Genomic DNA, 26,820 nt, shown 5'->3' with positions numbered 1-26,820 from the left:
AGGACTAATGAGCAACATCAAACCATGACATTACGACAAGTTACTACCATCTCCATGACTACTAGAAGAAGAGCGATCTGTCGCTGGCACTTCCTTTTCTTTTACCCAAAGCAGGTTTCATAGCCTGAAACTTTATATCACTAATTCTGGCACTTTGGACTTTGGGATTTGCTTTGTTTCCGCTGTGCTTCCGTTGGCTGGTGTCAAGAGCAGGATGATGATGCTGCAGGTCGTTTTCCCTTTTTAACGTTAAAATAATTGTATCTATAATCGCTATGGCATTGACCACACAGTGTTTAACGACACAGATTCTCCCCCCCCCTTCCTTTGTTGTCCTGTTGGGTATTTTATAAGCTTCGACGGTGCACTGTGTAAGAAAAGACAAGAGGAAGGGACGATTGGTGAACCTGATATAATTTTATTTTCAGATCATTTAAAAAACAAACAAAAGAAGTGAAAAGGCTTTGAAATGACCATAATAACATGTTGTTACTAGTAACAGCATGCTAGTAACAACCTTCAAATCCCAAAATGTTAGTGTTTTTAACCAACTGGAAGGACTCCAAAGCTTTTCCTCCTGTTATTACAGAAAATTGTACCATTTCAAAATACATTTTAATAATGCATGGGTTTAAAATAACAGCACAACATCTTTGTTTCCTTTCTCACGGCACCGTGGTAATCCTGGTTGAGGTAAGCCTCCCTGTGTAGCCCAAAACAAGGTTTCCCATTTTGTGGTTAGAAATGGCCCATTCACTGAAGAGGCCACCTAGTACTACGATTAAAATGGATGTTGTGTTGTTGTGCTTCATTTCTGTCACCTCAGATTTAGTAGAGTTGCAGTTAAGACTTGTTATTATAAGGCTGTTACTCTTTAACTCACAGTTTTGATTAAACAGATGTAATAATGTCCATTTTTGCTGGAGTTTTCAAAATCTCACTCCGGCCTAGTGATGAAGATGTGGTGAATTATTGTATGTCCCCCCAAGTGTCTCTTATCGATTGACCCCATTGTTGGTTATTTTGACCTTATAGTTTCTCAGCTAAATTTGGGGATGGTTTTCCTGGTGGAAATTTCAATCAATTGCTGAAAAATCTTGATGAGTTGATGGTCTCCAGAGAGCAATAACCGACTTTGGTGATCTCTTTGACTTTTATTGTTGTCACTAATGGATCGTATTTTTCCACGTATTCAGTAAAACTTCTCTTTGTTTTGAACCTGTTTTCTGTTCTTTACTTCAGCTTGATGCTTCCTGTTTTATTTGGAAAGTTACTTTTATTTTGTGTTTGTCCTTGTCTTCTCTCGTGTACGGTCCGTTGTGTTTGTATTTGCGTCATCGCCCCCTCTTGTGGTATTCACGACGTCAGAACTCTTATTTTTCTATAAACCCAGAGTTCACAAGTTGTGACGTGTTTGCTGAAGTTTACGGAAATGGCAGAGGCCATGGAAGTTAATTTTTTGTTGGATGTTAAACTAATATATTGTAATTTTTATTCTGTGTTCTTAGATTATAGCCTACGTTTGAGGGAAAAAAATATATCTTCCCAACAGCCTCATCTTTTTCCTCGGTGCCTTTGCATTTACGTTGCTCCCCCGTTAGCTTCCTAAATTGCTACCCTCTGTGGCTTCTGCCCCCCACACAACACCCATTCGGTCAAAAGTTTAACTTTAAATCATTACTGCAAAACTTATAGCAAAACTCCCACAAGACTCAACTGTATTTTGTGTTTACTGCTAATTAGCAAATGTTAGCATGCCTAATTGATTATACTTAAATACGATTTTGAACATGATAAACCTCATATCTGATGAATATGAGCATGCTATCAGATGTGCCTAAACTCCGTAGAGTGTAGCTCATCAACACCGCAGGAGATACATGTTACTATTTATTATAGAATATTCTTATAGTGATGATGTGAGTTACAGTCATGACACATTATTAAATAAACTGTGGCTCAAAGGAAGCTGAACCTTCTTTCACCATATTAGTGCGAGAACAGGAGAACTGCATGTACTGTGCCACCTTTCTCACAGTTTCTCTGGGGAGCTCTGCACAGCCCGTTTCCCATACAGACAAAGTTATAACCTATATGGCTTTGTGAATTCAGGGCAGTTATTCAAAGTAAATCTGTAAAAACTTTACAGTTTCTTCTTCTTTTTTTGTTTGTATGAGCATGGCGCTTGTTTCAGAAATCTTTTATGACAGGTATAACTCTGCATACAAAGTTGTTGTCTACTTGTTCTTAGTGCAATTGTGTGCATTTTGTTTTTAAACGTAAACACTAGCAGTAATTTGCAATCACTCTAACTTTGTGCTAAAAGGCCATTTCAAGTTTTTACAGAACAAATTACACCTGTTCATGAATTTATGCATATCTCATCAGCCCCAATTCTTTGCTCGAGAAGCAGTTTTAATATTCACATGCATGTTTTGAATGTGAATGCGAGAACATAGTTGATGCGCTTGTATAGTTAAAATTCTACACTAATCTCAACCAATTGAATGTAGTTTACAAGTGGCACTAACTTTTTAAAATCAGATTGGTTTCCAGACACAATAATTTCCTTGTTGAGTTATTACCTCAGATACTGACAAAACGGAGCCACCTTCCAAATGGAATTGCAAACATATCTTTGTTAGACGTTATGAATGTGAAAAATAATCATGAATTAGTTGCTAAGGTTATGTCAGTTAATTAGCACCTCATTAAGTGGAGATGTCCACTTCCCACTGTGGGATGGAACTGTAAGCACCATCAAAAGTATACCTCTTCACCAAAAATGTTTTAAATAACAGGAAAAAAAATATGAAAAATGTTTCACAGAGGCTGCATAATTTAAAACAAAACAATGCCAAGTGTTTGCGAAATTCTGCAACACCAAAGTTAAAGTGATGATAGTAAAAATGAAGAATTAATATCAGTCGATTTAGCTGTGCATAGCAACGAGAACGCAAATACAGTTTTAATCAACAACACTGCATGTTATTTCTTTTAATAAATTATCTTTGTACAGGGAATGACTTGTTATGTTTGCTGATGGGAGAAAAAAAACCCTCATTAGCAGTCAGGCTTCATGCTCTATAAAATTGTCAGTGACATCCTTCTCTCCTGCCCCTGAAGACTTGTTACAGTGTTCAGGGCAACTTGTGAAGGGATGGCAGTGTAAACTGATGTTTGAATTGTGACATGAATGCAGACCAAGAGGCAGTATTATTTTCTCGAAGCGACATCTTCCTCCTCTAACAATGTCCCCTTCTTTTCCCTTCCGATAATCTTATGTGAGATTGCATTGTTGGGCTGTCTCCCAAAGTGTCACATAGCAATTACATACTTGTAAAGACCTGCGATAGGGCTGTGCAAATCAGACAACTCCACATTATTCCTACTTGTTGGCTGATATGTTAGGAAGTTCTGATATTAGGTTTTTTTTTCATTGCCCTCTTTGTCTCTTGTCCTCTTATTTGTCGGGAGTCTGTACCACGTCAAATTCCAACCAGGCCAATAGTCATTGACTTACATTAGTAGCTTGCAATAAGTCATCAGGTACTGCATGTGGGCCTTTTTCTTTACACTGCAGCTGCCCTCACTTGTAGGATTTTCTGCTGCAACCCACAACTCTCACTATCTATTTTTACTATATTTGAATTGAGCTGGAGTCTGGGAGAGTTACTGTCACATTTCACTAAAACATCTCTCAGGCTGTATTGACAAACCCTGTCAAAGACTGCCGTAGCTGTTTCGCTGTAACAATGACATCCACTATGCGCCTTAGACACTGTCGAAGTTTCCCTTTTTGCTGCATGTTTGGTTGGCTACAGCTGATGAACAGAAGGCTACCCAACCTACACACTGACCATGCATTTCATGGTGAGTGCCCATTCCCACATGCAGCTTTGGAAGACATCCATACACTGCCAACATCTGCTGCAGATCTCAAAGGACCCCCGGGCTGTAACTGCTAACTTTTACTTTTGAGTTTGTTTGCCTTTGATCCAAACAAGAGTTTGACAGATAATAAGAGGGTTGCTCTTGAAAAACAAAATGAAACCCAGACTCACGTTCTCACAGAAAGTTAGAAAATAATTCCCAGTGAGGGTATGTGCATTTTTCAAGCTGGGGAACAGCTGTTCATGCTCATATGCTGGCAGTATAATTTAATCAATTATGTATAAAAAAAAAGATTCCCTACATGCACCTGCAGGTGCTTGATCGATACACAGTCCTACACACAACTATAGTCAGTGCATATTAAATGGTGTAACTGATTACCATTACATGTTTGCAAAGGGATGCACTGGACACTATAGACAGTCTGAAGAGGTTGAGGGTTGCATCAATGGGATTGTGGTGATGGATTCTAGTCCGACTGAGCAGGTGTAAAATCGATTCAAATTACAATGAAATAACATTTACATGCGTTGTGTGGGCACTAGCAGTGAGTGCACCAAAACAAAAGTCTGTGGTGCTACAGGCACAATACATGCCATACATTGCCATTTTTAAATGGAATTTAATTGATTTCTGTTTGGGATGAAAACAGCGCCCTCTAATGGAAATGAATGGTCACTGTCAGTCACTGCTTTGTAAAGCGAACATGTCCAACCAGAGGAAGCCAGGTGCACCTAGTAATTAAAACACATGTTTTTCATTAAACTAATCTTTGCAACCATAAGCAGTAGGATTCTGGGAAAAGAAAAAGTGAAGCCAAACCTTTGCACTCCGGACACAAAGTACTTAGTCTTCATCTTCAAACCGCTGGTGAGCGAAATGTCTTTTCTCTTGTTTGTGTGACGTACTGGAAGCGGGGTAGCCGTCTAATAGCTGGATCGCCTTTAATGTGCACGTCAGCGTTTAAACGTGAATACACGTTGCGTGGTTTGTCATATGGTTTGACTGTTTAGTGGGGCTGAAACTCTTATTTTAAGCTTTAATTTGATCTATAAGATGTCTGAAAATGAAAAGAGATCCCGGTCACAAGTTCAAAGATGCAAAAAAGAAAATTTCAGGTTGCTCTTTGTTAAAAATTTAAAAATTATTTAGTTAAATGTCACAGAGGACAGAAAATACAGTCAACGAAAGAGATTTTGGTCCATTTTGCTGAAAAAAAAAATGTAATTGCTCAAAATGGTTGCATTAATTAGCTTTGATGAATTTACTAAACCATACAGCTGCTATTGAATTATGATCTGCTACACTATGCGGTGCTGCATAGCTTGCAAGGCTTGATGCTGTATGATATTTGCATTGTTTCTCTTGTATTTGATCCTTATTTTAAATCATATCCTTGTTGTTTAAGTATCCTTTAAATAGGGAGTTAATGAGACTCTATTGTTTGTAGTGAAGGATTGTGGGATAACCTCAGCAGGGAACTGTATTAAAATTGCTAGACCAAAGTTGTAAAAGTTGGACCAAAGCTAGATTTGACCACATTTGGTTTTGCCATTTTTGCAGGATTCCACCTTATTTCTTGCTGTGCTGCAGAAATGACAGTCCAGTGACTGCCTTGTTGTTAACTTTGAGAATATATGAGGCTGTTTGTTAACTTTTCCCCTGTTGTCTCAGGGTTTTTGCTGGGTTGCAGCCTTCTAGTGTGTTCCCAAATACACATCAGGTGCAGACACTTGGATTTCCACATAATCAGGCCATCCAGTATCCACTGGAATAGAAAAGTTTCTTAGTCTGGTTGTGGTGGAGATTATGGAGTTGCACTCAGAAAAGATGCCTTCAGAGTCAGGATTTACTCCCTGGAGTTCCTGGGCCTTATGCATTTTGTATTAGCTGCACTAGATTAAACGTGTTTGTACAGTTTTGTATAGGTGATGGTGCTGCTCTTTCTCAAACGATAAAAAGACTGGATAGCGTTCAGATTCAATAACCAGACTTCAGGCTGGGTGACTTCAACAGCGGCTGTCACTCAGGCATGATGTTTGTCTGACTGTTCGTCACCTTGTTCCTTGTCCATCTTGAAAAATCTACCGAACACACGTCGCACTTCCAAATCGCTCATTGTTGCTGATATGCTTCGGTTTTCCATATGTTTCAGCTTCAAATGATTCTGTTGGAAATAGGTCTGTCAGGGGCACAGGTTTGATAAGACATAATTCCTTAATCCTGACAGGCAGGCAGGTCTAGCTCTGCAGATACAGTAAATCAATCGATGTGTCTGAGAAGTAGCAGGCTTCTGTATCGACTGTGACCCCGTCACTCTGCCAGCACCCCCACCACCTTACACACACACACACACACACTCACACTTTCTAGGAAAAGCTAGACGGTGATTGCTTGTGATAAAGTCTGTCTCCAAGTTCAAGCTCTGTAAATACTAAGCTGTAATGGTTGGCATTCAAAAATACAGGGTTAACAAAAAGTGTATTTGACCTGCAAGATGAAGTGTGTTAGGCATCATTACCGAACATCGCTTAGAGTCAACAGGAGGCTGGAGATGGTTCACCTCATGTCATCTTTTCATCGGGCCATTAACCAGGCTCACATAGCGAGTGAGAGAGCAGCTTCTAGTGCCAGAGGCTTCGAGAGACCAAGATGTTTGGATATATTTTAACCCGCAGATTCAACATTCAAGCCTGCCCTCTGAATCATATTCAATCCAGGCCCCGAGATGTGCATGTGATGATAGGTAGGAATTGAAAGCTTTATAGGGAGGAGAGGTGATAACTGTGATGAATACCAAGTAGAGCTGCTGCTTTTTTTTTTTTTTTTTTTTTTGTTCAAACGTAAAACCTAAACAAGAGTATAGGAGACTGAATAAAGGAGAAGACTCTGCAAAGATGAAGGGTGGGAACTGAGGATTGTGGGGGTGTATTTCATTGTTACAGCACAATGATAGTCATTGAATCAGTCACTCAGCGAATGTGAAATCAACAATTTTTAATATGCTTTTCTGACTCCCCGATGATTTCCCCTCATAGCATCTTCACCCTTTTTAAGCAGCGTGAGAGATTTCTGCCTCTGCTCTTCCAGGGCAGGAGAATCAGGGCTTGTTCTCACATTTCAGTCCATTTATCTCCTGCTAGATGCAGCTCAGTGATCTTAGTCCTCCATTAGGGCTGCACGGAAAAGCATCCAGTGCAAGTAAACAAAATATTTAGCACTGGCCCCTTTTCTGCTTCCCCCTGCTTTCAACCTTGTAGTCCAAATGACTTACACTATCTTCAAAACAACACATTACATTCGCTGTGTTGGAAAAGCTCAGCGATGGCCTCGTGGTAACAAGCCTTGTTTGCATGTTCTAAAATTTCTGTAGCTGGCACAGAAATGGAGCGGCTCTCTGGTGTGGTTGTCAGAAAGTTGATATTTCAAGAGATAAATTACACCCATGTTTCCTCAGGGTTCTCAGTGAAGGGAAATCAAACGGCCACAGTCAGCTATTGCATAATATCATGTCTTAGCAAGATTTACCACATATATCAGGGTTCTAAATAAATCATGGTTGTCAGCTGCATTTTGCTGTTTCTGTAATTAATGTGCCCCAGAGTTAAGATATTCAGGCTCCCAGCTTCCATCTCCCTTTATATATAACGGTGACAAAACACATCAGATGACAAGGGGGAGCGATTGGGATCATTTCAATCATTTCTTCTCTGTAAGATGCTTTTCCCATTGGACCCCCGGGGCAGTGATGTGAAGTGAAAGTTCATGCGTCATTCTGGACATGATCCCATTAATGCAAAGCAATACAGCTGTATGTTAATACACTTTTAATGAATGTTGTAAGCATTTTATTTTTTCTTAGATGACTTATTTCTCCCTTACACTCGATTAGTTGATTAACTGATTAGTCGATCAATGTAAAATGTTTTTACGATCATTCATTGATCAAAACCTCTATAGATTCTCTTACTTCTTCAAAGCATTTTTTATTTTATTTTTTTATAAACCTAGTGGAGAAAATGGTGTCAAATTTAAACAATATCTCCAGGCAGACAAATATTGTGCTCTTGAGATGTGATTAACATTAGCAAGGGGACATAGGGGACAGACAAAGTATTCCCTGTGGATCTGGACATTTTTTGAGGGGATTTTTTTTTTCAAATAGTGACTACATAGAGAGGAAATGTGAGAAAAGAGAGCAGGGCAATGACATCAGGGTTCAATGTAAAAATGTTTTCCCCCACTGGCCCACTTTGTCAGTAGGTCAGAGTTTTACTGGCCCCTGGTATATTTTCACTGCCCTGGCAGCCAGAAAGGGAAAATAATGCTTTCTTCACAAATTTGAGTGATTTATTACATTTAATTTATACATCATTGAATTTCTATTTAGATTTGGTTGTTTTTAATATAAGAACAGAACTTCCGTAAGTATTGATTACCTTAATAATGAACTGTTAAGAACTGAGATAATGCTGAGAGATTTCCTTGTTTCCCACAGGTTGAGAATCACTTTGTGGTTGTCGATGGAGCGACCTGTGACTGATGTGTATACAGGGACTCGTGCAGTTAGAGGGGGAGAGTGGGAACCAGGTTATTCTCTGGAGCTACATAGATGGCTAACATGCAGAATATTAGCAGGCGCTACAATTTACTGTTGTTCCCTAAACGCCTCACAGGTATTGGTCGATGCGGGTTCGGGGGCATTTTGTCACCACTCAGTAACTGCCGTGTGTGCAACTTAGACAGGTGTGTGGTCAAACTTTTTCGTTTCACTGCACCAACAGTACTTACTTCTCGGTACACCCTGGGTCTTTCGCTGCGCCTTTTGACACCCGAATATTACATTTTAGATGTTACTTTGCACAGTTACGCCGCTCGCTTACCCTTTAAAAGCTTCAACACAACTGCTAACAAAGCTTTCTGTCCTTAACTTAGTCACAACACCATTTAGTTTGAACTTTCTTACTCGCCCACGGACTGCTTAGGTGCCCGTCAAACACATCCCGAGTCTCGACCACCTCTCTTTCTGTGTTTCACCGCGCTGCTCTCCACAAGGGTGATTTTTCAGATGTAGGCCAGTTATGACACTAAAACGCCCACAAACTCTAAACTGCATCGTGATTCACTTCAGTAAAATATGGCTGCATTCAGGGGAGGTCAACCACAGGTTAATAATGTGTTCAGAAGCATATGTCTGCACACCAGGTGGTTAATGTGGGAACCCTGCTGTATAGGTTGGCTTGGTTGTGTGTAGGGAGGGTGGACTTCTTTTTCCCCATGTGTATTTCAGCGAATTATGATGCATTTCAACGACATCATCTTAAACATGACCCTGCTGTAGACTCTGATTGGCCTCTACTGGCCTAAACAGGCAAGTGAAGGGCAAACCAGCTTGCCTTGCATAAACCTTTACTGGTTCCGGGCTGTAGTGCCATTGTTTATGTTGTACCTCATGACATTCAGGAAAGGCCTGGCTGGCCAGGATTAAAACTGGAAACTCACTGTTTACAATATTTGCAACAAAGCGGTATGCAACCTAAAGCACTCAGGTTTTAGCTTGTCGTGTGCATCTTGTAATTCAGTTTGTATTTCTGAACAGGATTATATTCTGTAATGGATGTGGAGATTCAGTGGTGCAGACCAAAACACCCAAATAAACACGTATAACTCTTCAGAAATCTGATCCGAACGATGCTACAGAAGTGGCATCGCAGTTATCACATTTTTACTTTTCTTCAGTAACAAAGTAATACAGCGATATATTCACGAGTACATTGCAAACAGGGACCACTAATGCATACTTCGGAAAACATGTGATGGTGCTAACTTGACGATATGTACACAAACAGGCTAAAACCTGGCTCAAAAAAACGGGCTCAAAAGAGAATTTCATTATCTACATGTGGCTGTCATTATAACTGGCCAGTCGTGAACTCGCATCATGTGACTCCTCTGACTGCTTTGATTTCTTTCCATTGTTGTGTTACTTTCCAAACAGCCCCCTTGTGTTGGTGTTAAAACGTTTTCGACCTCCTCCATTTTCACACAAAAGCCAAATTCAGCACTGTGCTGATAAAATGCGAAAAAGCTCACTTTTCTTCACTTTAGAATTCCAGGTTGTCATTCTGGGTGGACTTCAAAATTTACGAGGCATTTTGGGTTGTTGTCATTGGGGCGGGGGGGTAAAATTACTCACACAAGTGCTCCTTTCTGATTTAAAGCCACAGACCAGGGTGGGTAATATTTAAATCACCCACCTCCCCACGATAAATAAATCCTTTCACGGTGGGGCTTTAGGTTTACATTGGGTTGCATTGCCCTCCTCTTGCTGCCAATCACAGTATGAAATGGGTATCAATAGCGGAATAATGGTCACTGAACATTACAGCAAAAATGTATAGACAGACTCTATCCAACATGCAGTTTGGCCAGAAAGAAATACCCAAATGAAAAAGAGCATCTTACACATAAAGACATTGGAATATCTCTTACATGGTGACATTGTCTGACATCTTCACCGGTAAATTAATTGCACAGTCTAGAAATAATAAGTGGTAGCCTGTGTTGAATTTCCATACACAGAAAATCTTTAATTAAAAGTCTGAAATTTGATTCCCCAAATGAGTGTACTGTGGAAATGTGCTAATATTGCCATTAATTTACTGATTGTTATTGCAAAATAAACACTTTCATTAAGATTGATAAGATGATCATATTACTGATTAGTTGTATCCAAATTCTTGAACAGCCCTTTGTAAACTGTTAAAAGAAAGTTTTTCCTTCAAGCTGTTTTGGGAATTGTTAAATAGTAAAAACTTTACTGTGTTAAGTCCACGAGATGAATTATGTCGTGGTTTGGTGCAGTATGAATAAATAAAATCAAAAATGTATTTACACTAAAATGGAATAAATATGAGTTTTTCTTTTTTTCTTTTAATTTTAGGAAACTACAACTGCATTGAAAGCTTTAGCTGTCATTTCAACTTCAACGTTCGGCTGAAGCTTCCGACATTAGAGAGGAAAAAAAACCCATTCAGGCTGCACAGATCTGAGCGAGTGGAGGCTTCTTGCTATTGTGAAGTGTGACACAAACGGGTATCAAGATTGCTCTTTGTCTCAAATGCTCAGTTTGACAGCTGGCAATAAAAGCTCTTTTCATCAAGATCTTTTCTGTAGTGCCGCATGGAGGCGGGTGAAAACTTGACAGATTTACTTTGTCAAAATCATGCACATACTTTAGTAGCGACTGTGCAGCGTGGAAATGTTTGTACTTGATAAATTCCTCATCTGAAACCTGTTACAAAACCATGTTATGTGCATAATAAGGATTTTGCAGGATGTTCTCAGAACTTAATGCATAAGATGATATGCAAAAATACATTTAAGTTGCTCATTTCTTTTTGAAAAATGACAGAATTGTTGAGATGGGAAGTACTTTGTTGTAGTGCTGAAAGGCACCTCAGTGAAAGATTGTGGCTTCCCCAATCTAGTGCACAAATTTTGATGCCATTTATTGCTTTTACTGCTTAAATTTTTTTTTTTTTTTTATACCCAGATCACTTACAAGTTTGATCCATCTTATCGATGCATTTTTTTTGAATGCTCATTTTCGTCTTTTTTTTCTTTCATTAGAATCATGCAGTGGTGGCAGCTTCTCCCACATTCTCCAGTTCATGTGTGCAGCTAAGCCCAGCTCTCCATTCACTTCCAGCCTTCCTCTACCTTTCTATTGATCTGCTCTGCTGCATCAACATGCTAGAGTGTCAATTAGAGAGCCCCTCCTGCCCATCTGTGAGCGCAGAGCTACAGCCTCTCTAAAACTTCCCCTGGCTGGCTCGGCCATCGAGCAGCTGCTCAGGTCTCAGAAGATGAAGAGGGGAATAATCTGCCAGAAATAAATATACATTTGTATCCTTGTTTGTACTTTTAATGTTCCTTTTGCAGTACTGATTGGACTGTAAAATGCTTGGGCTGGAGCTGTGCAATTTCTGATGTAAAGTGGGAAAAAAACAACCTGTGACGTAGTTTAACGGTGTAGCGGCAGGTCTTCTAACCCATTCGTGCGCTTCAAAGAGAAAACATCTTGCGTTGTTGAGGTGAAGGGCATTTGTAAGGGCAGGCAGGTTGTGGAGAGCGGAAAGAACGCATATATTTCAGTGGAAATAGATTCTGTTTTTAGCAGTAGGATGGGTTCAGTATTTGTTTGCCTTAAAATTTTTTTTTTTTTTTTTTTTTTTTTTTTTACTGGAAGTCAGATTTGACAAGTGGGGGTATTTTTTTTTTCCAAGAATAAGGCAGTTACGCATTCATAATGTCAGATATTGATTTTGAACGCACCAGTTTAACGCAGTCTTTTATTGGGAGTGTTGTATTCTGTTGCTGGGCTGTGTCCAACCCGTGTATATCCTTGTCTATCAGTGTCAGTCAGCTCTAAAAATGTTTATTTAGCTCAGTTTAACCCACAGGAGATTCTGAGGTCTTGTGTCACGTGTTTTTGCTGCCACGGAGGCCATAAATTAATGATGCCGGAAAACGAGTTCATGGCGTTTTCTGACATCTTTACTGCAGAAGTGAGCAGGGGGAAAAAAAAAAATCTGTCAAACAGCCAAGAGGATGAGCAGATGATGAGTCCGATAAGTGTCAGAAAATGATTCTTACTGCTTCAAGAGCCTGGCAGGAGAGAGTGTGAGTATGTGACTGATAGGACAACCTATACATATACGCCATGTATCGATTACTTTCTTCCTAGTTTTACTTTTATGAGAGAAAAGGCTTCATGTCTGAGGACTCTTTGGCCATGGATTAATGGAAATTATTACTCATAGGGAAAATGTATAAATTGTTTTCTAAATAAGGTTTTTTTTTGTGTGTCGTTTTCTTAAAATAGTTATCTTATATATGGGCCAATATGGTAGGTTCTGTCTTTAGACTTATATCAACATACATCTCAAACACTGTCAACATTGTTTGTGCACAACCAGTCTTGGTACCAGATGTATAGGTGAAACAGGATTAGGCACAATGTCAAACAACACCCACGCTATGTCTTTTTATGCTCTTATGCTTCTTGCGCGTTAAAATCTTTGTTTATTTGTTATTATCTCAGTCAGAGACACTCAGGAAGTAAAAAAAAAAGTTGGACAGTGCAGAATTAAGGCATTACTCTGGATTCAGCTGCTGCCATTGCTCACAAGGCCATGTAACAATAAACCCTTATTTGCCTGAAGGTTATTGTATGGCCTTTCGAAATGAATGCGTCGCATCTCTATTCCAAAATATGTTTTTGCACCTGGGGAAAGGTTGTTCCCCTGATATAAATCTCCAGTAATTCCCGCAGCTGTCTTTGACATTTTGTAGCTGCCAAGCGTTTTTGTTGTTTTTCTCAAGTCGGCGTTGTAGAAGTTAATTGAGTTATACCATTAATAGCTCGTCTGTGAATATACACACATTGTGTCTTCTCACCAGGGCCCCTGTAACTTGCTTTTTTTGTGAGTTTTTTTTATTGCAATTCCTCAGAAGCAAACCATGAGTAGATTTGTTAATATAAGCCACAGCATTACATTAAAAAAAAAAAAAAAAAAAAAAAATCATATAATACAGCCGAGTTGTGGAAATAAGATATTCACTAAAAGCGCTGATAATGTGTAATGCTGCGCTTTCATTTGAATCACTAAATCACTAAATGTCATGTTGAATAAAGGTCTAAAAGGTGGTCTGTCCTAACCCCGGTGCTTCATTAAAGTAGAATTCATAGGTTTCAGCTGAGTGAAGATAGTTTCTTGGATGATTAATTTAGAGTATAGCCAGTGTGACCTGCATGCTCTGAGATCTTTCAAAGTACTGAAAGAATTAGCCTACGTATCTTCAGTATATTCAAAGAGGAAACACCATAAGATCATAAACTGAAATGAGACAAAACGAGCTGATTAACACGATACCGCTTCATGTAATCTTGTGAGATGTAAGATCTCTTTCGTTCAGTCACATGAGATACTCCTACAGATTGAATGGCGTCTTTCAGCCTGGATGACACATATGAGCTGTCACCCCAGCAGCTTTTCTTTTGTACAAACATGGAGCATGATGACGTCTGTCTTAAATCTGCAGCCTTGCAGAACAGCTTTTTATTCAAACTGTTCAATGTTTACAGCTGTTTCTCTTTCTACACTGTGCTATGTTGGCAGCAGCAGCTCCCCCTCCTTTCCTCTCGGTGTTTGCTCTAATGTCAGATATGCTGCTGCATGTTTTGTGTTCGCTTTTGGAGCCTAAGGTGAGTTGGCTGGCGTTCCAGTTGTCATCTTCTCTGCGGCAGTCTAAGTGGACCTGCATTGAATCAACTCTGAAAAATTACTTCTCACTCAGTAGGAGATAGTTGGGTGTATTCAAAGGACCTTGTCACTTCCAATATGCTCTCAATGAATCTCAGCCATTGCCGATCTAGGAGCTCAACCCACTCCGCTGGAAAATGGGTGTCTACAGCCCTATTCTGTGACTGTGTGCAGGCAGATTGTTCCTTCAGAGCCCATTACAACTCCAGGAATGAATGGGGTGTAGACATGTACCTACAAGGTGTCTTGTAGTGGCATATTTTGTGTGCCTGTCTGGCATGTTTGAGTCCCAGGCAGAAAAAGGAGAACCTAGGGAATAATAGTGTCAGAGTGTGTACATGTGCATAACAGGATGGTGCTTATAAACTCAAAATCTATCTTTAAATCTGTATTATGTACCAGACAAGTGTGTCAAGCCTTGAATCTTTATAGAATTTGCATCTAATAACCCTTTACAGCAGTGAAACGATAATCAAATGCAGCGAGGTACCGCTCCCTTCAAAGAGATGAAAATGACTCAAAGTTCTGTTTTCTTAATGGGATCAGTATGCATAAAACTTTATGGTAAACTTTATAAGCCCAAGTATCTGCTGTGTTAAGGACTGCTTAGAAGCAAGAGTCAGCTTGTGGAATGCAGTGATTTAAGGTTGAAATGTTTCTTCTTTCAAATTTTGGACATTAAAGCTGCTCTTCCTGTGCGATAGCTTAATTGCGAGGGTGGATCAAAAGTTCCGAGACTGCTCCTGTTGCGCTGTGTACAGCACTGTGACGTGCACAGGGCACAGAGAAACTGTAACCTTCGTGAGTATATGTTCCAAGTTTCGTCGCTAGTTTGAAATCGGCACCTGAGTTACTCAATTTTGTGAGCAGTGGTCCGGGTGGACATGACCAGTGAGCACATCAAATGTTGTGTCAAACCCTGAAATGCTTCAGGAAGCCTACGGCAATAAAGCAACGAGCCTGGGCTGGTATTTTGCGTGACATTCGTGTTGCAGAGGTGTGGAACTTCACTATTTAACACCAAAAGAAAAGGTGCACCAGGTCAGGTGTGCAACCAGGTGGTGTTTTGTGTTACAGTCACAGGGTTTTGCTGCATAAATTTGTCTCTTGGAGTCAGAAGGAAAACAAATGACCTGAACTGTGGTGCGATGGAGCTTCGGTTCTCCAGCATCACAACTCCCCCCGCTCACAGGGCGTTAAAAATGCACAAGCTTCTCGGTCTCAACAACACTGTCGTCGGCCCCAACCACCCCTACTCACCGCATTTGGCTCCGGCTACTTCTCTCCTCAGGTGTGTAAAACATTGCAGATGCATCCAGATCACTGCTCACAAAAGCTTGTGTAACTCGGGGGCTGATTTTCTTCAAGCGACGACACCTGAGGTATTTACTCCCAAAGTTATAGCCTCTCTGTGCTGCCTGCGCGCACCGTTCCCGCGCAACAGGAGCAGTCTCTGGACTTATTGATCCACCCTCATACAGTTGCAGACTAATTTCTCAGGTCTTAATTCCAGTTGTTTGTTGCATGTCGTTTCAACCCTGCAAGGCACAGCCCTACATAAGTCAGTTGATTTCCATTTTAATTGTAGAGCACAATTCATACACGGGTAAACTCAATATGCTTTATACAACATCCCACACAACATAATACAGAATTTTAAAAACACAATTTTTATTTAAACCTACATTCTCTTCCTACTTCAACACTCACACGTGAATTGCAACAGGCCACATATAAATTCCTATCTAATATATGTAATTGATCGTGCCTGTTGTGGAGATACCAAGGTATTGCTGGAGCGGTCCATTCAGCACAAGGAGCACTTTTGTCAACAGCTTATTCAGTCCTTATTAACTTCCCTTAATGTTTCTAATCATTTAACAGGATTTCAAGAAGTCTGTAATGTGGCAACAACAGTGATACGTTGTCGAGTAAATTATAATTTCTCGGCAAAGTACTGAGACGGAATCGCAGCCTAAGTGCCAATGCCGGTAGCAGTCTTGTGTTTATCAACCATAAAACAGTCAGTACTTTTACATTTTTGATTTTAACCAAATTGACAGAGAACATGGGCAATGTCACAGCATTGTGAAAGTGGCTGATTGTGCCTGCTGACAAGGTTGATGGGTGAAAATGAAGCATGTGGGATCTGACTCTTAGCCCTGTCAACCTTGGGAGCCTATGGCAACCTTTTGAATTCGAAATGGCAGATGTAGGCAGACTGTATCAGAGAAATAAATTAGTTTGGGAGCAGAAACAGAAAAGTTAAGCAAAAAAAAGAGGTATTGAAAAACTCATACCAATACAAATCCCCCTGCCTCTTTCCTGTTTTCTCTGTGCACTGTCTCACTTCTCTTCTCTTTTTCATCTTTCAGGAATTCACTCGAAGCCTGTGGACCTAAGCAGGCCTGAGGGCTCTGACATATACCAAATCCCTGCCCAGGGGGAAAGGGGAGATTAAAAACTTCTGATTGAGGTGGAGAGGAAAGAGAGACGGAGAGAGGGTGGAGGAAACGAGGAAAAAAAAGCTTATCGCTCACCTTTGTTCTTACTAATGCCCCAAGTGAAGGATCTCCGTAGGCAAGTGAATACCAGCAGACACGAGAACCGCTGCCCATCACAGTGGTCAGAGGATGGAGTGAGGGAGTAAAAGAAGAGAAGAGAACAGGATTACATCCTGTGAAAGAGCCAAGCTCATATTCTCCATTAATTGAATGCCTGGGAGAGAGAAGAGACATGAGAGGAAGCCTGTTCTGTGCCAACTGCTTCAAGAGGTACTGCAATTAACCCTCTGGCCATCATAAAAGAATACCTGGCCATTGTTGTTTTCTGATTGCTGGCTTTGGTTGTACAGTGTGGATGTGTGCTTGGACTGTGGTCATGTTTCAGCACCCAGCGTGTAGACCGGATCGGACCGGCTGTCAAAGAAACAACCTGATTCTGCCGCTGCTGCTGCTGCTTCTCCACAGCTCCCTCAAGGCCACTCAGGCTGCCAAACCCAAAGGGCCAGGACACACACATTTGAACTCCATCCGCATCGACGGAGATATCTCCTTAGGTGGGCTCTTCCCAGTACATGCTAGGGGCCACGATGGCAAGCCATGTGGGGAGCTGAAAAAGGAGAAGGGTATACATAGACTGGAGGCAATGCTCTTTGCCCTTGACCGCATCAATAATGACAATAATCTACTGCCTAACATCACACTGGGAGCACGAATCCTGGACACCTGTTCCAGGGACACTCACGCCTTGGAGCAGTCGCTCACCTTCGTGCAAGCTCTGATTGAGAAGGACGGCACAGATGTCAAATGTCTCAGCGGGGGCGTGCCCATCATCACCAAACCTGAGAGGGTGGTGGGCGTCATCGGAGCCTCCTCAAGCTCTGTGTCCATCATGGTGGCCAACATACTACGCCTGTTCAAGGTAAGATATCAGCACTGTTTTTTTTTTAAATTTGGCTTGATTGTTCACTTGTTGGTATGAATCAAATGCAGAGACGAGAACTGGAGCTGCGCTTGATGTTGAATACTGAAAGTCTGCATGAAATGGAAAACTGTGATATTGTTTGGTGTATTGATTGTCTTATATACAGTATTTGCTTGAATAATTAATAACGCTGGCTGAAAAACAGCACGAGCTGCTGAGCAGTGTGAGAGAACAATATGCGTTAGATATCTGCTGCCACACAATGGACACTTTAGAGAGGAGATCCCTTGGTAAATCTCATCATTCTTACTGTTGCCCCGGAGGAGTTGGTTGCTAAGCAGTGAGAGGTTTTGCCTATTACAATACACACTTGATTTCTTTCATTTTTACCACATAGCCTTTCTCTCTGTCAGTGTGGTGTTTCATCTGCTTACACTATGGAAAACAATATGTTCTCTTCATGGACATTGGGACTTTTTATTGATTATTTAACACGTACAGTATTTTATGTTGCGGCCAGTCAGACATGGCAGGCGTAATAGTTCTTTCTTCTTTACTGAAGGTGTGATTGCTATTCACCGCTCGGCTCACAGCAGAATAATACACCTTTTTGTTTTTACTTTAGATAGAATCTTTAAAAAAATAAAATTTAAGTACTATCATGTGTTTGAAATGGCTTTATCTCTATAATTGGTACTGGCGAGGTAGTAGCTTATTTAATTTCTGTGATAATTAAAACAAGTGACTCCTTGGTCAACACTCAGATTTACAAAACGGCTTCAAATAGTATTTCAAATGCTCTGTGACAATCCTGACTCTAAAGTTTAACATCACATTGATCATGCACAAAAGTACATGTCCAATCCAAACAGCACTTCCTCCAGTCTTGTTTAAAAGTACTGCAATGTCAGAGGTCTGCTCAGTCACAGAACAATATCCCTGCAGCTGATTCAGTGTCTTGCTTAAGGACACTTCAACAGGCCTTGTGTTTATACTCATAACACAGGACACTCACATTACTGACTGCATCACTTCAAATATAATTACATCCTTTTTAGAGGCCATCAGTGTTGACAGTTGTCAGTAGAGGGGCTGCAGATTCAACTTGAAGCATACTGCTGGACATTATTTAAATGCACTGTCTCTACACAGAGTCTGGATGGAAATAGGAAGCAAAGGAGCAGGAGTCACATGCTATTTCTTTAAAAAAAAAAAACATTGTGAGAAAACAGCATTTCCTTGCCTGCCTTGAATGATTTGAACCTCAGCAACAAGGAGGAAACTGGTAAAATGTCAAAAAGACAAATACATTTGGTGAATTCCCTCAAATCAATGTGTTATTTGGACCCTTAGCTGGCCCAAGTAATTTCAGCGGATCAATAAGGCAGCAATAATAGCAGCACAGCAACCTGATATGTACATGGATTGTCTAGTCTGGGCTCGATTATCATGTGAGATGTCCCCCCCCCCCCCCCCCTTTGGTTTAAGCTTTCTGTATCTATAGAAAAATGTCAAGAACAACAGAATTATTAGCTGCGATGCATGTAAGCCTTGCTTAGGTGTTGTTTCAGAACCATGGACAGGGCCGTTGCTGTGTGCTGGTGCTGCACTGTGATGGTACTGAAACGGAGCGGAGGAGATCGATACACAGATGGAACACATGACGTAGTTCAGTGTCTCGGCCTGCTTGCTTTTTGTGATGGCAAATATAACTTTCAGCTGTAATTCTTTTTTTCCTCCCATTGTGGCGATCCACAGACAAGAAAGGAAATGACGGGGAAGTGAAGGAGCACAGAGAGAGCCGCAAGCCCTAAAAACAGCTGTTTCAACGTGCTTCCCCATGCTGATTTTAAGTGATAATTATGAGTAGATGATGCTTTGTTTGTGACGACAGTTATTACTTATTGGTTTTGTCCAATGTGCTCCAAGCATGCATTCCATAACATTTTCTCTCGCCCTGTCCCACAATAGCAGCTCCCTCTCTGTATTCTTGGACCTCCTGATTTACAAATTTAGCACTGGGTATCTTGTTTGTAGGTGTACAGAACTCCAGTGTAATTGGACAGAAGCCATGAATACTACAGCATGAGTCATGATTCCAGGTGAAATGTATTGCTGTTGTATTTATTTAAAAAAAAAAAAAAAAAAAAATCATGTGAGTGGAAAACCAAAAGTAGGACTCACTTTGTTAAATAACCTCAATATAAAGTCTGAATCAACGAGTGGATCTGGGAAAACTGATTTGGGTGCAATTAAATATTTTGGTGAGATGAATACGAGACTGTTTTTTTTTAATTTTTATGCATCTTTATACATTAGTTAGTCTAATACTCCACAGGACCAGCCTGCAGTCTATGTATTATTTGATAAGCTCCCTGATTGTACAGTGTTACAAACCACACGGGATGTATACTTGTCACAGCTCACGGCGTTAATCAGAGAAAATCCAGTGTGACAGAACTCGCCCACTAAAACAAGGTTTTGTACATCTTTTATATATTTTAATGTATGCACTTTTGAGTCTTTTATTCTGTCAGCGTGGTAATGGATCTATGCATGGGCGTGTTTCATATATACTCGTAGAAAATGTATTCGGGCATACAAAGCCCTATGAATGAACTCTATATTTCTCTCTGTCTGCTACTCATAATAAATGCTTATATGTGCACTCGCACAGGTAAGAGTCAGTGTGGGCCACAGTAATGAGCCTCTCCTGCAGTGCAACCTTGAGCCCACTCGGAAGGAAGCCTCAAGTCCTTCGTCATTAGCACAGCATTCGCTCCATCTTAATTAATACACGTAAGCGTTGTCCTTGCATATTTGATCTGGATTTCTCTGATCTCTTTTCTCTTTATCCTCAACGTATATATTGGCATTCCCCTCTCCTGCTTTTGTACAGTTAGACAGCTGGAAGTTCAGAAAGCAGATCCAGTTTGACTGCTGATTGAGTAGATCAACATGGTGGTATTTCACCAGTTCATCTTCAGTCAGTGTCGTTTGAGCTTCGGGGTCGCAATATTGAAAATCAAACTCTTTCCACGGCTGTGGCCAATCAATCAGCATCCACCCTAATTGAATAGCGGTCATTACAACAATCAAAAAAGAGAGTGAGCTTGTTGACGTGATGTAAAGTAGTCTGGTCGGTAACATAGATTAAACGGTAAACCTATAATGGAGAGTGGTGTGTGGTCATTTAGGCGGGGCCTCAAGTTACGACTTCCCAGGGATCCACAGGTCATCCAGGTGCCAGCTGGTTACCCCGGCCCTGATGGACCGGCTTGTGGCCCCGGAAGGTTTTAACTTTACGGCCGTCTCATAATGTACTCTGCGCCAGTGAGACATCATTTGCTGCATGATCTAGCATGCAGTGGGAGGAAGGACAACCGCATCTACCAGCACTGTGGCCAGACATAAATGTTTGCTTTAAATGGAGGCAATGCATGCACACGAGTACCAGCTCAGCATGCTGATGAAGACGAGCTGATTCTTAGACATGTAGACATACGCTTGAGTACATACTTGTACAACCACACACACACACACACTTTGCGTATATGAACACAACACACAACCCTAAATAAAAGCAATCGAGCACACTTGCTTGATTTTAAAGCCAGCAGCAGCAGCAGCCACCCTGGTGTAGTTAGCAGGTTTACAGAAAAGTGTTTCCTCAGTACTCAGCTGCATACAGATGTGGTCCAGAGCAGCTTGATGAATATTTTACTACAACCTTATGTAACGGTAACACAGGGACCAGGAGCTGCAGCTCAACAACATTTTAGCGGTAGTTCAGCTGAGAAGTGGGAGCTGCCGTGACATGCATTTGGGGAAAAGATAATATATGATCACAGTCTATGTTGGATGATTACATTATTCATTTGCAAAGCAGATGTGTTCACAAAGTTAACACACATCTCCTACAGCAGAGATTACACTAGAGTCTGTCCTTCCTGATTACATCTCTAGCTCAGCAGGAGGTCCTGAAAGGGATTTCCTCTCTCAACCCAAACATTGCAAAAAGTCTGGCTCTTGCGCAATGGAAAGAAAAAGTATACTTTTCAATTTTATTTGTTTGATTCTGTGGCGCACACGAGTAGAACAATAGAGAGGCAGTGACCTAGAAATAAGAAGCTCAGAGTGCTCTAGCCTTTAATGCTCACTGAAAAGCATTTCACTGGCTCCTTGTACTAACATTACCATTTACTGCTGGCTGGACAGAGCATCTCACTTTCACTGAATGGCTAGTTTCTGTAGTAAAGAGTGCAGAGAGGAGTACAAAACTATCTATTTAGAGGAGGAAAAGGATTTTCATGCAAGATCACACGCGTCCCACTCATTCTGACATTTTCCCTTACCCTTAGTTCATGTTCTTGTTTCTAAGTTCCACATTAGACCTACAGAAGCTGACCCACTGAAGTGTTGTTTATGCATCTGCACATTGTAAATAATCTACCTGTGATTTCTAATGGTCTCGGAAAGAAAAACAAAACACTGATACCTCCATTTGATCCTGACCTGTGCTGTTACTACGCTACTCTCACATGGCATTTCTCTAGTCGTTTGGCAAGTTAATCGGTGCGATATATGCTTTCAACTGTGAACAAAAAAATAAAGCACGCTGTATTTAGTGCTTAGGGTGTGATTACCACCATAGATAGTTAACAGTTGATTACAGATCGCCTTGAGCAACTATTTCAAGCCCTATTCCTCATGAATCATTTTTGGGTTTTGTACATGACAACATTGCTGGTAAAAGCATGTAAATTATCAACCACTGTGTTGAATAATATATGGTAAGGCTATCTACTCCAATCTAATGCAATGAACCAAGACATATCAGGTTTACATAGGGACTCTTGCTGAAGAACATACAACACATTTTTGGTATAAAAAGGATATTTCAGACACCCTTATAAAGTCAGATTCATAGGTGGAAGCTGTTAATGGTTGCTTTTATTAATATTTCTTTTGCTACTATGACTCATTTCTCTGTGTGTGTGTGTGTGTGTTTGTGTGTGTTTTATATATATATATGCATATGTGTGTGTGTGTGTGCTTGCTTGGGAAAAGTCACTTGTAGTAAAAGCTGCAATTAGGTGACAGCTTGTAAGGTAAAAGCTTTCGGTGTTGATCTCATTCAAAGTTAAGTGTATACAGTGGAGACCCAGTCACACAGCAATCTGTGGAGAGGATTGCAGATATCAGTAGCAGTTGACAGACTCTTTCATGGTTCCTTGAGTGAGCGAGCTGATCCAGTCTGCAGCTGTTTTGTGGTTGAAGCAGCACCACATTCCTCTTTCCCAGAGGTGCTCACCATCTGCTTTGTTTCAACCGCTTTAAGCGAGTTAATGGTTATTTCCCCCCAGTTGATCCTCTGCTTCTCTACGCATTTCAGTTTCAGAGCAGTTTGGTAACATCAGTTAATGTTAGGCTGCATTGATCAGTTAATATACCACGACACCTCAAACCTTTCTTCTTTTTTTCCTCTAGTGAGAAAACAGGGAGGAATCTAAAGGTTGATTTTGCATCTGGAGAAGAAAAAAAAGCTCTATTGGTTCATCTTTGACATTACAATTAAAGGTCCAGTATGTAGGTTTTAGGTCACCTGTCTATTTGTCACAGCTTCAGTCTTTGCTGTGATTATAGCCTGGAAAACTTGTTTGCATTAATATTTGAGGACGGCGGTTACGAGGCCTCAAGTTCGGATTTTGGCCGTCGCCATGTTGCTAGTTCGGAGCGGTTTGGAGACACAAGTGACCACATTTGGACACGCTGGGGAGGAGAAACCCGACTGCACCTGTCAATCAACAGACACGTCCCCAAAACACCGCTTGTTAAGGCTTATTTTCTCATTATTGCCTGGATTATTCTCAGATGGACCACCACAAAATGAATAAGAAGGAGCGACATTAGCTAACAACACCAAAGTAACTTGAGGAAAAAAATATATTGACTTTGTATTCTATGGAGCCGGAGTTTTTTCTTTTAAGCCCACCTCCTGCAGCACTCTGTGGTATTGCAGCTTAAGACACTGCTTCATTTTACAGACCTGGAAACTACGTCCACTTTTATAGACAGTCTATGGTGCGGACTAATCAGGGACCAGTAGGCTTAATGCAATGACGTGGAAGTAGTTCCAACAGTGCAGACAGTGGAAGAGTTTCTGTGGACAACATATGGTGTATAGTGGTCAATGCCAATTGGTTAAAGGCTGCTCCAATAGTGTAGCTCATTAGGATGCAACGACTGGAAACGATCTCCAGTGGAGTCTGTTCAGACCCACATATTCACACAGTGTTATCAGTGACTGGTAACACCAGACTACAATTTCAGGAGATCAGTTGGCAAAACTGTAATATAATATTCATAATTATGTTTTCATCACTGTATAGTCGTTACCTGAGAATGAACCCTTCGTATGTACATTGTAGAAACATGGCAGTGCAACATGAAAACTCCCAGTGTCTCTGCTGAGGGACTTGTCTCTCGAGTTTCGTGGCCACTTAAGTATTAGGTATCACTAAATCCTACACTCTGGTCCTTTTAACCTACAGACTTTGTACTGAGAAGCTATCTATCAATTTTTTTTTTTTAAGTATATCCTAATGAACATTGTTTTCGTAATAGATTTTCTCTAAGATCCATCAACGCTTTGCCAGCTTTTCAAAACTTTATTTGAATAGCATTTTATCTTTTAGCCACTGGGCTTGTACTCATTTGGAATGAAGCAATAACTTCAGATGACCTTCTATAGAAAATTTAATCAAATCTACAAAGTTAAATGAATGCTTTTGGTGTTAAATTAGAATTTGGACCCAGACTGAATTAGATTAGAGGTGAAAAAAAGAAAATCTAGCTCCAGAATTGTATTCTATTTCTGTCTGTGTGTTTCTGTAAGTTTATAAAATGGATTCTAAGTTTGACGGTTCTTAAAATATAACATGAGTGGTTTTATTTTATGAGGCGCTTTTTCATTTTCTTTACACAGAGTTTCATCACTGCCTGGATGAAAATTAGTTACCCTGTCTATTGCATTTCATCATTGCGATTGCCTGTGCTTTTAAGGACTCTAGAGATAATATGGTTTCCTTAGATAATCGGTCCTTCAATATGTAATGCATTTATATACATTTTAACCTTGTTTTGGCCCTCATATGGTGAGTACTTACAACATGACAAACTGGGTCATGAAATTCCATGCTTCATCTCACCTTGTTCTGTTTTATTCCCCTACAAACCTTCCAGTGACACAGTAGACTGACAGCCCTGTGCCAAAATTGATTTAGCAGCTCATTTGGGGGAATGACAGCTAAATCAAGATTAACTAGTATCAGCCCATTGAGGCATCTCACTTCAAACAGGCCTTCTCATTTAGTGAGCCGGTGACAACATGATTGTTCACATTGACTACTTCACTGTGAAGTTATAAACACCAATTTTTGCTTGCTTTACATATACTTCAGTTTCATGCAACAAGGTGACAAGTTTAAACTTGCCAGAATTGTCAATGAAGTGAATTTTGTGTAGTTTGTGATGTGAGCTGCTTCCGATACACATGACTGCAACAAAACGGTTTCATTTACAGACAGTTTCATGTCACATGTATAAGTAGATTTCCAATAAGAATATTGCATCATTATTACTTCAGTCATTTCTTTCTTCGAAGGTGGACCCTGCAACACCAATGGAAAGATAGTATAGGGCATTGTTCCTTTGTAATTTCAAAATGGGAGCCTTTTTGGCCAGACTACTGTAAATCATTGTGGGAGCTGCAGATAATAATCCTCTTCACTTCAATGATATTTTTCCATTTTCTGTATTTTTCTATGCCACGTTTTTTTTCCTCCCTCCCCTCCCCTCCCCTCCCCTCTCTGTCCTCCAACTACTCCATTAACAAAATTCTGACTGTCTGATTGTGCAACTATTAAACCTTCAGCTTTCTCTCTCCATTATTTTATATTTAATATATGTACAGTAATAGTATTGATCTGTTTCAGTTTTTTATTTTGATCAACCACAGATTATTCGACTCGGTAACCTGTTGTTCAGTGACCAGAAGAGAAGCTTCAGCCTCATCTGTGTCTTTTCGTTCTGCTCATGCACTCTCTGCATGCACCTACAGTGCAAGGCCTCAACACATAAGAAGGTCATTTTGTTGAAAGAGTTTTTTTCTTCTGATTTGGTCAAGTTCTAAATCAGACCTCCCAAAAATTTCAGCTTTTCACAGAATGGCAGTGATTTTTTTTTTTAAGCCATTTTCTGTAGGTTTTGTAGGCTAAATAGAAGGTTTATTCACATTCAGGTCTTTTGTAAAGTTTTTAGTAGGTGACCCAATTGCTAAGTGTATAGGTCAGCAGTGAGTCCCAGGTTAGATTCCCAGCTGGCCGGACCATTACTGTGTCTCATTTGCCTCCTCTCATTTCCCAAACCGCAATAATAAAGGATAAAATGCCAAAAAATAATCTTCAAAAAAACGTTTATGCTAGTGACCCCTTCAATCAAAGCTTTGCGACTCCATGGTCACTAGTTGAATTTGTGCACCAGTTAAAAAAAAAAGAAGATCTTTCTCTTATCTTCAAGTGCTCTGTAATCTTGTATAATGCTGATTTATTGAGTCCAGAGGAAGAACAAATCAAAGAACAGATTAAAGTGTGAAAAGATTGCACAACTCTTTGGCAGCATGTTTTCATGTGTTTCGATTCTTATCTTGTGAGTCCTTGCAGGGCTCTCCCGGGCTGAAAACCACTGTTTTCGGTTGTTAGTTTGGCCTCAATTGCTGCTCACAGCTTAAGTGTCAGCAGGACCCTTGTGTTTCATTCAAAGAGTCAGAATAAAACAACATTTATTGATCCCCAGAGGAGAACTTCACATCCCAGACAGCTATTCAAAAAAGGAATTGGACACAATAAGCAATTGAGGAAATGACATTCGGAAGGTGTATAGATTATATACAATATATAAGCCAGATATATAATTTGTACAAATAGCTGTGAATATTTATGTAAAAAAGTAATGAGTGTTATATTACTTGTACTGTTATTATTTAGGTTGAAAAAAGACTCGTACTGGAGTTGTGAATGGTATTGGTAGCTTATAAAATATACGTTTTGTTATATAGTAAATAGTTAATGCAACTATAGATGCAATGCATCAGTATGTTGAGTATAGCAAT

The 26,820-nt window shown here is 40.3% G+C and overlaps 1 protein-coding gene across 4 annotated transcripts in view; it reads left to right on the top strand.

The window, feature by feature from the left end:
* LOC138197873 (metabotropic glutamate receptor 4-like) overlaps positions 1 to 26,820 on the top strand; it is a 174,148-nt gene that overhangs the window by 27,277 nt on the left and 120,051 nt on the right. For all 4 annotated transcript variants that reach the window (XM_069148903.1, XM_069148894.1, XM_069148886.1 and 1 more), the window contains one exon: positions 16,598 to 17,645. In XM_069148903.1, the coding sequence (XP_069005004.1) occupies positions 17,082 to 17,645 (564 nt within the window). In that variant the 5' untranslated portion in view covers positions 16,598 to 17,081. The remainder of the gene's footprint in view (positions 1 to 16,597; positions 17,646 to 26,820) is intronic.

This window comes from Embiotoca jacksoni, unplaced genomic scaffold (assembly GCF_022577435.1).
Source record: "Embiotoca jacksoni isolate LCO1_2020_lvr unplaced genomic scaffold, fEmbJac1.0.p SCAF_1, whole genome shotgun sequence".
NCBI lineage: Eukaryota > Metazoa > Chordata > Actinopteri > Embiotocidae > Embiotoca > Embiotoca jacksoni.
Note: the sequence above shows the minus strand (reverse complement) of the source record. Positions and strands in the feature narration are given on the sequence as shown.